At 37.9% G+C, this 12,657-nt stretch overlaps 2 protein-coding genes across 2 annotated transcripts in view; one reads left to right on the top strand and one right to left on the bottom strand.

The window, feature by feature from the left end:
* Positions 1–12,657, top strand: part of LOC307126546 (uncharacterized protein) — a gene marked incomplete at its 5' end in the record, with an annotated part of 1,586,879 nt that overhangs the window by 706,652 nt on the left and 867,570 nt on the right. The gene's annotated exons all lie outside the window — the stretch shown is intronic.
* LOC307126631 (uncharacterized protein) lies at positions 2,458–10,175 on the bottom strand. The gene is made up of 3 exons (XM_079817256.1): positions 10,109–10,175; positions 9,220–9,458; positions 2,458–5,609 (listed from the first exon to the last, which is right to left on the bottom strand). The coding sequence occupies exons 2-3, from the start codon at positions 9,395–9,397 to the stop codon at positions 4,270–4,272; spliced, it is 1,518 nt and encodes a 505-aa protein (XP_079673382.1). The 5' UTR covers positions 9,398–9,458; positions 10,109–10,175; the 3' UTR covers positions 2,458–4,269.

Raw genomic sequence — 12,657 nt, forward strand, 5'->3', positions numbered from 1 at the left:
CTTCCTATTAAACATTGCATACATTTTAAAATCTTGCTTATTACTTACAAAGCCCTAAATGGTTTAGCTCCCCAGTACTTAAGCGAGCTCTTAACGCATTATACTCCATCACGTCTATTGTGGTCTTAAAATTCTGGCCAGTTGATAATACCTAGAATATAAAAATCAACTGCAGGCGGTCGATCCTTTTCCTATTTATCACCTAAACTCTGGAACAGTCTTCCCAGCATTGTTCGGAAAGCAGACACACTCTGTCAGTTTAAATCTAGACTAAAAACACATCTCTTGACTATGGCATACACATAGAACATTATCGATTTCTATTATTCAAATCAGTTAAATGATTGTTTTAACTAGATTCAAATTTTTCTCCGTGAAGTCTATGGGGTCGCTGTGTCAATTTTTTTTACTGTCTAAGGTGTCACAGAGGGTCCGTTCTTCGTACCTTGCTTAATACATCTGAGATGATTTGACAGATCCCAGATCTTCAAATCGTGATAACTGATTTTGCAGATTGGATTAAAATATCTGGATTAAGTTGTCTAAGATTACTGCGCGTTCTTGTGTTCCCTGAAGAGGGCAGATGCATCGATACTCGAAACCACGATCAGCAATGCAGCGATTGGCTGGCGGCAAGACAGCAACGTAATGACATCATAAAATTAAAAAAGCCACCTGGCAAAAAACTTGACAAATTACACAAAACCCCCCCCATGAATTTCTGGACCTTTATAAGGAAACAGCTAAACAACCAAACCAACATAAAAGTTATAATAGATCAATGATAAATGTTTTTTTTTTTTTTTACATGATTACCAATTATTTATATTCACGATTTTATACAGTATTTGTACACCCTTTACATTTTTATTTCAATGTTGTAATTTAATTTTTAATTCAATGTGAAGTAGATTTGTAACGTGACCGTATTAAAGTTTCTTATGGGTCAAGATCAAGTTCTCTGCATCTCTTGCTCTGCATCAAGCCACTCCCATAATATCCGTCATCACTTAAATTAATGCACGGCTCAGAGTAACTGTACAACATGTGTGTAAACCTCCAATAAAATTATAAAGTAATTATTCCATCACAAATAAATCGCTCAGTCAAGTGGCTGTGTCTATAGTATTATACACAACATTATAATATTATATACATTCTCATATACATATACAATTTATAAAAAATGTATATTATTATTATTTAAAATTATTATTATTGCCCCTGGTTCAGTAATGAACTCTTGTAATAAAGTAGCAGTGGCTGGGACAGATTTTAAGTATCACCTCAAGTTACAATCTAATCCTGTTTACATTAAATAAGGCCCCGTTCACACTGCAGGCAAAAGTGGCCCAAATCCGATTTTTTCGGGGTCAAGTGACCAGGTCAGACTTCTTCAGAAGTAGTGTGAACACTCAAATCTTGCCCAGATCTGATTTTTTCAAATCTGATTTAGACCACATACATATGTGGTCCTGAATCAGACCCAGATCTGATTTTTTTCAATGCGGCCGCAGTGTGAACAACCAAAGCGGATTTGATGCGACTTTTATGTCAATCTACGTTGACATGTGTCATAATTATGCGCCGGTGAGTTAGCCCTAGACACAACAGACACAGACAGTAACATTAAAAACTTGACTAGATATGGAAAACAGCGATGGAGCGAGTCAATGGAGGGAGAGTGAGGTGTTAGACCTAATTAGTATATGGGGAGATCCTACCGTAACCGCTCCTTTTTTGAAAAAATAGCACACAAAATGGAAGAGCGGGGACACAGAAGAACATGGCTTAAGTGCCAAAGGAAGGTGAAGAGTCTTAAAGGTACATTTAAATTTCCTCCATAACCTCCCAAACTTTAGTGCAACAGCGTGCTGCGTCTGACGTCATTGTTATTGTTCTTTTGCGCATGCGGGTTAGTTTGAAACCTCAAACAGTTCACACTGGAATCAGATATAGGCCACATTTTAAAAGGTAATGTGAACAGCCAAACAAAAAATCGGATCTGAGCAAAAAATCTGAATTGAGCATTAAGACTTGCGGTGTGAACGGGGCCTAAGCTGCTCACGAAGAACCAAACAATCCAAGATCAGGGCCCTATCCAGATCAGATGTAGGCCAGGAGACAGGTCCACTCCTCAGGATGTTTTTTGCTACCTTTTTTCACTATAATTTCCTATTATCTTATACCTTGGGCCATCACAAGTTGATAACGATCACCCCCAACTCTGCCCCGTTTGGTCTTAGGGGCCAAAAAGCTTTTGGTGGAATGATGTAATTGCGAATACATAAATGCAGCTACATAAATGGTCATATAACCCTAACATTTTGTGTGGTGGATCGTGACACATAGGGGAAACTAGCAGAAAAAGATTTTGGGGATTGCTGCCTTTTGGCTGTCAAATATCACCTTCAACCTACCCCAAAAGACAAAAAAATGTCTGACAAATTGTCATCAAAAGTGATCATTTTCAAGCATTTTATTATACATATCACTGCCTGAAATGGACATGAAAAACCTCTCACGTTTATAAGCTTCAATTTACATCCAAGTTGACCTTTCTGTCTAGAGGATTACAGCTGGTATAACCAAAGTTCTCCACTGTACCTCAAATCGTAGAAAACAGAACTTTCAAGCATTACCATATTCCATATGGGCTTAAGCATATCTTTTGCATATGAACAATATTTCTAAAAAGAGTTGAGACCTGACTAATGTACTGCTACACTATATCAAGTGAATTACCTTACAAGTGACTAATATGGGGTCAGGTTGCAACATAGGGTACAATCACACAAAATCAATTAACCAAATGTGAGATTTATTAAAGTCCACAAAGTCCTCGCAAAACAAGGAATAAAGATGACTCTAGTGTGCAGTCTTTTCTCAAAAAGCCAACCTTCAATAGAGTAAACGTTAGTAACCTTCTTGTACAGGTAAACATTCTTTACAGCCAAATGGCGAAACTAAAATACAGTTTAAACATAAAATAGAAAACATTTCTTTGGTTTCCTAGATCAGAGCAGGTTACTTTTAATATGAAACAAAGACTCAACTCTAAAATATTGTCATTTTTAAATAAATGTAAACCATAAATACCATTTTGTGGCTCTTTAATGTGTGGTGACAGGTCGCTGTAGCGCCACAGTTAAAGCTGCTCATGAACCGATCATCTTTTACGACTAGTTAATTTATAGTATCAAATAAACATGAACTTCAGAAGGAATGTTGTTTCAACCGTGAAAAGACATCAGTACACACAGTTTTTCAAGTTCAAATCCACCAACGTTAATCTACAAACTCTCTTGACTGCTTTTGTCCTATGGCGGATTATGATTGGTCAGATCGCCTGTCAATCAAACTCCCGGCGAAGGGTGAATTGCATTCCACTGAGGAAAGTGTTTTTGAGAAAGTATTGCACAGAGACCTGTGTCTGAAGTATCAGCCTCTACAAAAACAATAGGCAAAACAGATTCTGAACAGGGCCATTCCAGTACTGCCTTCACCTAGGAATTATCAATTTCCACTCCTTTTTTCCACTCCACTCCCCAGGTAGGACATAGTAGAGAGATGAAACTCAAACTTCCCAGCTTTTGCATACAGTTGATGCTCTATGAGTTGTTTAAGTATCGCATTGACATGTTCGATGTGTTCCTCCAAACTAGGGGAATTTACAAAGATTTCATCAATGTAAACAATACGAAATTGTATGAGTTCCTTTGTAGAGCTTTGTAGAGTTCCTTTCGACAGCACAACTGCTGATGCTGGGATGATAAAATTGTTGCTTGTGCAAACAGGCTGGGTTTGGCAACAGGCAAATTGTAGATAAGAAATCCAAACAGGCCGAGGTCTAAAAGCAGTAGCAAACATGTTCACTCACAACAAGTGAGTGAACAGAGGATGCTTATATAGACCTATGGCTAGTGACAAACAGCTAATTCCAATGAGGAGTCCAGCAGGCAGGAGGGCAGTGACTTAGCTATGGTGACAGGTCAGATTGTGCTGTAAAACAGCTCTAAAAGACAACTGTGTGATTATTTAGCTCAAGTCAGTTTAGATCAATAACAGTGTGACATTGCTCAATTTGAAACAAGATGTTAGGTGTGATTCAGCTATAAAGCAGCTCTACATCCAATTTATGTGAACCTCAAGATTTGCGTTGTATCTGGAAGTCTTTACACAGTGATTGCACATTAAAGTCTTCTCTACAGTATTACATGATTCCTAAGGTGTTTCTTGTCTGTAAAACTCATTCCACACTAATGACATTTAAAAGTTCTCTCTTGAGTGAACCCTCATGTGGACTTCAAGGTGTCTTTTTTGAGTGAAACCCTTCCCACACTGAGGGCATGTGTAAGGCTTCTCTCCAGTGTGAACTCTCATGTGGACCTTAAGGTTTCCATGTTGTTCGAAACACTTTCCACACTGAAGGCATTTGTAAGGCTTCTCTACAGTGTGAACTCTCATGTGAACCTTAAGGTTTCCATGATGATCAAAACTCTTTCCACACTGTTGGCATGTGTAAGGCTTCTCTCCACTGTGAATTCTCATGTGCCTGTTAAGGCTTCCTTTTTGAGTGAAACTTAGTCCACACTGTTGGCAGGTGAAAGGGCTCTCTCCAGTGTGAACTCTCATGTGGACCTTAAGGTTTCCATGTTGTTCGAAACCCTTTCCACACTGAGAGCATTTGTAAGGTTTCTCTCCAGTGTGAACTCTCATGTGAACCTTAAGGTTTCCATGTCGAGTAAAAGTCCCTCCACACTGTTGGCATGTGAAAGGCTTTTCTCCAGAGTGAATTCTCATGTGCCTGGTAAGGCTTCCTTTTAGAGTGAAACTTTGTCCACACTGTTGGCAGGTGAAGAGACTCAGTCCAGTGTGAATTCTCATGTGGTAATTAAGGTTTCCTTTTCTGTTGAAACTTCTTCCACACTGTTTGCATGTGTAAGGCTTCTCTCCGGTGTGAATTCTCATGTGCAGTTTAAGGTTTCCATGTTTATCAAAACTCTTTCCACACTGAGGGCATGTGTAAGGCTTCCCTCCAGTGTGACTTCTCATGTGGACTTTAAGCTTTCTTTTATGGTTGAAACTTTTTCCACACTGTTGGCAGGTGAAGGGACTCAGTCCAGTGTGAACTCTCATGTGGACTTTAAGGTTTCCATGCAGACTGAATCTCTTTCCACACTGAGGGCACGGGAAAAGCTTCTCTCCAGTGTGAATTCTCATGTGCCTGTTAAGACTTCCTTTACGAGTGAAACTGTTTCCACAGTGTTGGCAGGTGAATGGACTCTTTTCAGCGTTAACTCTCATATGAACTTTAAGGGTTCCGTCTTGATTGAAACTCTTTCCACACTGAGGGGATCCATTAGGCTTCTCTCCAGTGTGAATACTCATGTGGACTTTAAGATTTTCTTGTTGATTGAAACTCTTTCCACACTGAATGCAAATGAAATAACTTGTAGTTTCTGTCTTTTGAGCTTTTTTTTGTTTGGAAGTCTTTTCAGTTTGTGAGCATTTAAAAGACTTTTCTCCAGGTATAAAATCATAAAGATTCTCATATTGATCTTTCTCTGCTTTGAGTATTTCCCTTTCCGCTTTCAGCGTCATTAGGTCTAAGGTGAAAAAAAAAAAAACAAGTTTAATCACACAAAGCAACAGACAACAAAACATTTAGATATGTAATGCAACAACATATGCTTGATTCTATAACATGGGTGTCCAAACCTTCTCCTGGAGGTCCAATGTTCTACAGAGTTTAGCTCCAACTTGCCCTTATACACCTGCCGGAAGTTTCTAAAGTTGCCTGAATACATTGATCCTCTGGTTAGCTGTTTAATTGAGGTTGGAGCTTAACTTTGCAAGACGGTGGCCCTCCAGAAGCAGGATTGGACATCCCGGTCCTATACCCACTATGCTACTGAAAGAGGTGTTACATGCAATCTAAGAATCTCTTTACCAGGGGTTCTCAACTCTGGCCCTCGTGATCCAATTTTCTGCAGAGTTTACCTCCAACCCAATTCAAACACATATGAATAAGCTAATCAAGGTCTTCAGAATTACTAGAAAGCTATAGACCGGTGAGTTTGATCAATGTTGGAGCTAAACCCTGCAGATGACCTTGACCAGAGTTGAGAACCCCTGCTTTTCACAATACTGCTAACTCTGAACTTTCTTTAGGACATGTCCCAAAAACCCGGCGTTACAGTAACTCGCCATTTATATCCGAAAGACACTGAGTATCGTTATAAAGGTCCAATTGCAGATGGAATTACAATTTCCCAACCAGCCAAACCTAAAAGCAAAACACTTGCAAATGCATTCGAGAGAGAACGGCAGAACTAAACAAGAGAAAACCGGAGCGCACCATTGGTGAGCTTGTGTGCACGCCGCAGTCAAAGTTCAAAATAGTTCAACTTTTGCCGCTGCGCTCTGTGACGATTACCCGCGTGGCCAATAGAACGGAGCTCTTTTGCAAGCCTGAATTCCCCAAACTGTTCCCTGGACCTGAGGGTTTCATGTACCCACAGCTTCTTCTCTCTTGCTGCTCTCTTTCTTTTTCTTCTTACTAGCAGGGCTAGTGCTATCGCTCACTTCTTAGCACGGAACCGATACACATTTGCTGCTGACCGGAAGGTGGAGCAATCAAATGACTAAACATATATAGAAATCGTTTTGTATCTGAAGGGCTATACGCTGAACCGAGCGCATTCCACATCCTGTCTGAAAGGCCCATTAGTCCAACTAACTCGGAGCACTGACATCTGCGTGTAAGTCTGGGTGTACATCATCACGCAAGTAGCCAATCATGTTCTGCTCTTTCTGATGGCTGCGCTCTGAACATCAGTCTGTAATGTATAACGAAATATTGGAAATGGGTTTAAAAACCATATCACCGTTATTGAAAATAATTATATTGCGATACATCGAAGTACTACAATAGTGATTAAAAAGCATACAGAACCATCTGCTCTCTAATCACTCTCATGGTACTTTGATGTAATACACAGAGCAGTCTGCACAGTGCAGCTTCAAGTCGAAGACACCTTTTGTCTAGTCATGTGATCTCATTGTCCCTCATTTATCAAGTGCGTACACCAAATTTCCAGCGTACACCTGGCGTACACCCAAAACCACGGTGACTTTGAGATTTATCAATATGGACGTTGGCGTACGGCACGCTCAAATCCTACGCCAGCTCAGGAGGTGGTGTACGCACGTTTTGAGTTAGTGCGAAAATGTGCAGAAAAACAATTCCTAACACCACAAAACGCACTGACAAAGATATGCTATATTATGACCCACTGTAAAAAAACAACAACAACAACAACAACAACTAAAGCCCTATTCGCACGGCATTAGTATTATCTGGGGACCCGTGAGATTTAGAAATTACTCCCCCACATCTGAATTTTGCACTGCGCTTTCGCACGGGATAAGCAAGCCTGTGATTTTACTCAAATTTAATGACTTATCTCCCGGATATGATGTCAAGACTTGTAAATGTTTTTTCGTTATAGATATAGCTGTATGAAATTATAAACAGTCGTATCGATATCATTTTGATTGTTTTATAGTAATAAAAATAATTACGTTCAGTTAGAGAACAGACACAATTAAAAACTGAACTGAATAATAACAATATACGGCGGAAGATTCAGTTTCAAAGCTAAATGTAAAAGCGCCCATTTAAGCGAGTTGTCATTGTACTGTTCTGTTTTTGTGTATTTCATTAAGAATAACATTAAACACACCATTCAAGCAATTTACTCCCAAATTGGTGCTCATTCTAAAGTGAAAGTATAATCCGCGCGGCCGCACGGGAATTCATAACGGTGTGCATTATATGCAGCCTAGCTCCATTCTTTGTGAAAGATAAAGATAGAAATGCGCACAGGAAACAAAAACCTTGCAAAAATTATATACGATCCGCCTAATCCCGGCCAAATCACAGAGATGCCGATTCGCACGAGACTAATATTATCACAGGACCTCTGTGTTTGGCGAAATATGATAGGTAATTTGCGGGGGAATTTTTACTTTACAAATTACAGACATGGCCGATTCGCACGGGATTAAGATCACAGACATTCTCTGCAATTATTACAAATCACCAGAGGTCCCCACATAATACTAATCCCGTGCGAATAGGGATATAGTAATTATAAACTTCAGTGTTTATTTTTGTGCAACATGGACTTCAATGTTTAATTTGTGTGACTTTACCAAAGCATTTGATTTGTAGGCATATGTATTCCTCCAGTTGCGAGCCTGTGCGCTTTACCTGACGTTTCAGGGTTAGGCCCGGCAGCTGCGCACGGACCGGGACTGAAAATAATTCAGACTGACTAAATAATAAAAATGACATTCTTCTTCTTTTAAATAGTAATAATAAAAAATAAATAATAATAATAATGACATTCTTCTTAAATAACAATAAGCGTCATTAATAATACAAATCATAATAATAATAATAATAATAAGAAGAAGAAGAAGAATCTTACAAATTGTCATGCAATTATTAATGTGAATGAATGGTACTCCACATCACATCATCATCACTATTGTACACCCCAATACATGTGACGTGATACGAAATTAAATGCTAATTGTTTCAAAACACGTGCTGTAAAATAATGCATTGTGATAGGTAATTTCTCATCCAAACAGCTATTTAAACTGGATTTCCACCGGTCACCATATTTTGTTTTTGTGGGCGCCTTTAATCCCACTCTTTAAACTCCCAAATAAAACAATTTTGTTTTTTTCCACTTCCCTGGTGATGGTCTCGATCTCCACGTTGGAGAAGTTTCGCTTCTTTGCCGTCTTCCATGTGTCCATGGCGTAAAATGAGGGCGTGGGGGAGGCAGAGACTTGAATATATAGGGGCGTGTTATTCTAATGACGATCGTTTTTAGCCGCGGCATTTATCAAGGGCAGGTATTGCGTACACCTGGATTTCAAAGGTGCGCACAGCTTCATAAATCAGGCGGTGAGAGGAGTATAAGCATAATCTTACGCCAACATATACGCCCGTTTCTACGCAAGATTGATAAATGAGGGCCAATGTGTCTATCCATATGAGGCAAACCGCTCCATGTCAAATAAAACCGGTTTGATTAGGACACTCATATGACATTCTTCAAAAATATCATTAATTTCTGTAGAGCTGGACATTTTAATAAGGATCAAATTACTGAGTTCAGCTTTGAGAATGAAACCAACCTGTTTGTTCCTCAGTTTCTTCATGTTTCACACTGAATGTTTCTTCAATCTTCATGTCTTCATGTTTGACTCTGAATGTTTCTTCAATCTTCATGTCTTCAATCTCCTCTTTAATAAACGGCATCTTGAATGTTTCTTCAATCTTCATGTCTTCAATCTCCTCTTTAATAAACGGCATCTTTATAATAGTGTCACGTGGATCTCAGTCGCTTCACCGGGAGTTTTTCTGTGTGGTTGTCCTGTTTAAGATGAGAATAATTAACAGAAAGAAAAATTAATCCACAATCAATCTCTGAGAGTGTCTCAATCAGCTCTAGTTCAGTCACTGGTAAGAGAATCAGAGTTAGAGTTAATGGCCCAATTATCCAAAAAGACATTCAAAACCAGCACTCAAATGAATAAAAGAACACAATTTATATTCAAAGTTCATATTTACGAATTTTGACTTTATTTAATTATTTAATTATTTGTATATCACATTTAATCGATTAGACATTTGTTATTTATTTGTAAAAGTTGTCATTTGTGTTTGTTGTTCTCCTTGCATTTACACAGCAGGTCTCATCAGCAAGCAGTGATTCAAGCACTGAATCATTTTGGCAAAAATTGTTTTAGTCGACTCAGTTATGAAAAGTTGTTTCTCCATCACTACTTTCCATGGACCGAATTTGTGTTTATGATAAACTGATTCATGATACAGGGAGAGAATCAAGATTCACCTTTTCTGTTACTTTTGAGGATATGCTTTACTCCAAAAATAAAGTCAATTAATTTTTAGTTAATGCATTACAGTGTTACATTAAATAATATTTAATTCATTTTACACAAATTGTAAAACTATAAAATAGGCTGAATGCTTGGTATCGATTTAAATGTGTAAAACACAAACCTTTCTTCAGCCAAATCACAGACACAGCGTGGCGCAGCCTTATGACATCACACCACCACACCAAAATAAAAGTCCTGTATAGTTCATAGAAATGGATTTGGATAGAATGTACATACAGAAAACAAAGATTGATTAAAAACAGAAAAAAAATTATATTGGAGGTATTCAGTGATGAAATAAATATTTAAATATATATGTTGTGCAGCGAAGTACTGAAAATAGCTACCAATAAGAGATTTAATATGTGAAATTCTGTCTAAAAGGCAAAACCGTCATGATTGAGTGCAGAAAACATTCCAGCAGTTGGTTGGGAACGGTTCAAAAACTAGACATTTACAAATGTTTGATGCATTTTTTATATAGAACCATAGCAGAAACACAAATAAAATGAAAAATACACAAATAAAATGAAAACATAAAAACATCCTTTTTGTATAATCTTTTATTTATTCTTCTTAACTTTGTGTGTGTGTGTGTGTGTGTGTGTGTGTGTGTATATATATATATATATATATATATATATATATATATATATATATATATATATAAATTCTAATCGTAATATGTTTCTAGTCTGATGAACTGTGCTGATACTTTCTTCTATGGCTGTAACTCGACTCAAAAAACGTGTGTTAAATTATTTTGACTTGAGTTAAAATTATTTCATAAATGTTTTATTATCCTTATAATGTGCAGCAGCAAAAGCATGTATTATTGCAAAAACATCTTAGATAAATAAACTGAAGGAAAAAAATACAATACAATGTTCTTTTGTATTATTGTTTTGTCAGGTCTTTTGGTTTCTTAGCTGTGATATATAATACATTAATCCCCCTCAATAATACATATACCCCCCCCCATTTCACAAACAAGGATTCTGGCACCTTATCTCTGTGCAGTTAATAGGTGCGTTAGCATGGAGCACTGTAATCGGTTTAAAAGTCCAATACGAATGAAAATGCTCCATATAAACACCAAACCGAATGAAATTGTAATCAGTTTGAGAGGGGTGAGATAAACCTTTTCATGAACCGATCAAACGAAAAATTCCACCATGTAAAAGACCTGATCCCATTACTTTGAGCGTACGTCCTTCTTTGACATGATATACAGCGCAATAATGTTGACAAGAGAGGAAAGTTAAATTCCTGAGGTGTTAAACTTTTTAGTTTTATTTAGTTATGAAGACAATGTTGGAATAATGACACAGACATAGGCTGGCTACGCCATCTTATCAGCTTATCATCTTGAAAGCGTTTGTCCCAGGCAGGGCCTGACAGAAGAATACATTTTTCTAAGACGAGTCTTACACTTTACAATAAATAAATAGCTTTTATAAAACTGCTGGAGAGGACAGCATTGACATTTCTCTCTGTGTCTTGTCAGTTATATCAAAAAGTTCAACAACTGTGTCAAATTGGTTAAGTAACATTATCCACAGTCTATGATGGATGGTTGTTCTTCTGGAAGGTTCTCCTTTCTCCACAGAGAAACGCTGGTGCTCTGTCAGAGCCATCGTGTTCTTGGTCACCTCCCTGACTAAGGCCCTTCTCCCCTGATCGCTCAGTTTGGCTGGGTGGCCAGCTCTAGGAAGAGTCCTGGTGGTTCAAAACTTCTTCCATATATGGATGATCGAGACCACTGTGCTCATTGGGACCTTCAATGCAGCAGAAATTGTTCTGTACCCTTCCCCAGTTCTGTGCCTTGATACAATCCTTTCGCGAAGGTCTACAGACAATTCCTTGGACTTCATCAGCTTGGTTTGTGCTCTGACATGCACTGTTAACTGTGGGACCTTATATAGACAGGTGTGTGCCTTTCCAAATCATGTCCAATCAACTGAATTTCCCACAGGTGGACTCCAATCAAGTTGGAGAAACATCAAGGATGATCAGTGGAAACATTTTTGCAAAGATTTCAAACAAACTTCTTTCACATTGTTATTATGGGGTACTGTTTGTAGAATTTTGAGGAAAATAATTAATTTAATCCATTAACAGGCAATAACAAACAAAATGTGGAAAAAGTGAAGCGCAGTGAATACTTTCTGGATGCACTGTCAACTGAATAGGAGACTTAAAGACATTAACAACATTAAAGAATTTTGTTAACAATTCAATCGGTTATCAATTTAAACAAAATATGAAATATTTTACAACAAACTTTTTCCAGCACACCCATTAATACCCGTTATTTGCCTTAGAAATAAAACCCCTTGCTATTGCAATAGGAACGCACACAGACATTATCGCCCAGTTTCATAGACAAGGCTTAAACCTAGTCCCAGACTAAAATTCTAAAGCACTTAAACCATGGTTGTCACAAGGCATATAACATTTTCGCTTTCATATATTTGAGTGTCGTCAACAGAACAATGAAACAATACTGTTTTTATAAAAAAAATCGAGCCCAGTGGGAGCAGAACCTCACAAGTCAAAACTGATTTAGAGTATTCAAATTGGATTTTAACCAATTTAGGGCGTACTGTGATGTTTCCTAAACCGACTGGAAGATTTCAAACACACCATTGGACTCTAAAAAACGTATTA

This window comes from Gobio gobio (assembly GCF_949357685.1).
Source record: "Gobio gobio genome assembly, chromosome: 5".
In the NCBI taxonomy this organism is placed as follows: domain Eukaryota; kingdom Metazoa; phylum Chordata; class Actinopteri; order Cypriniformes; family Gobionidae; genus Gobio; species Gobio gobio.

What these genes read in the sequence shown, in the direction of transcription:
- LOC307126631 (XM_079817256.1), bottom strand. Translation starts at nt 9,397, where the DNA reads ATGCCGTTTATTAAAGAGGAGATTGAAGACATGAAGATTGAAGAAACA. An exon ending in AGAAACTGAGGAACAAACAG is followed by an intron (nt 5,610 to 9,219) that starts GTTGGTTTCATT and finishes TTTTCACCTTAG; the next exon opens with ACCTAATGACGCTGAAAGCG.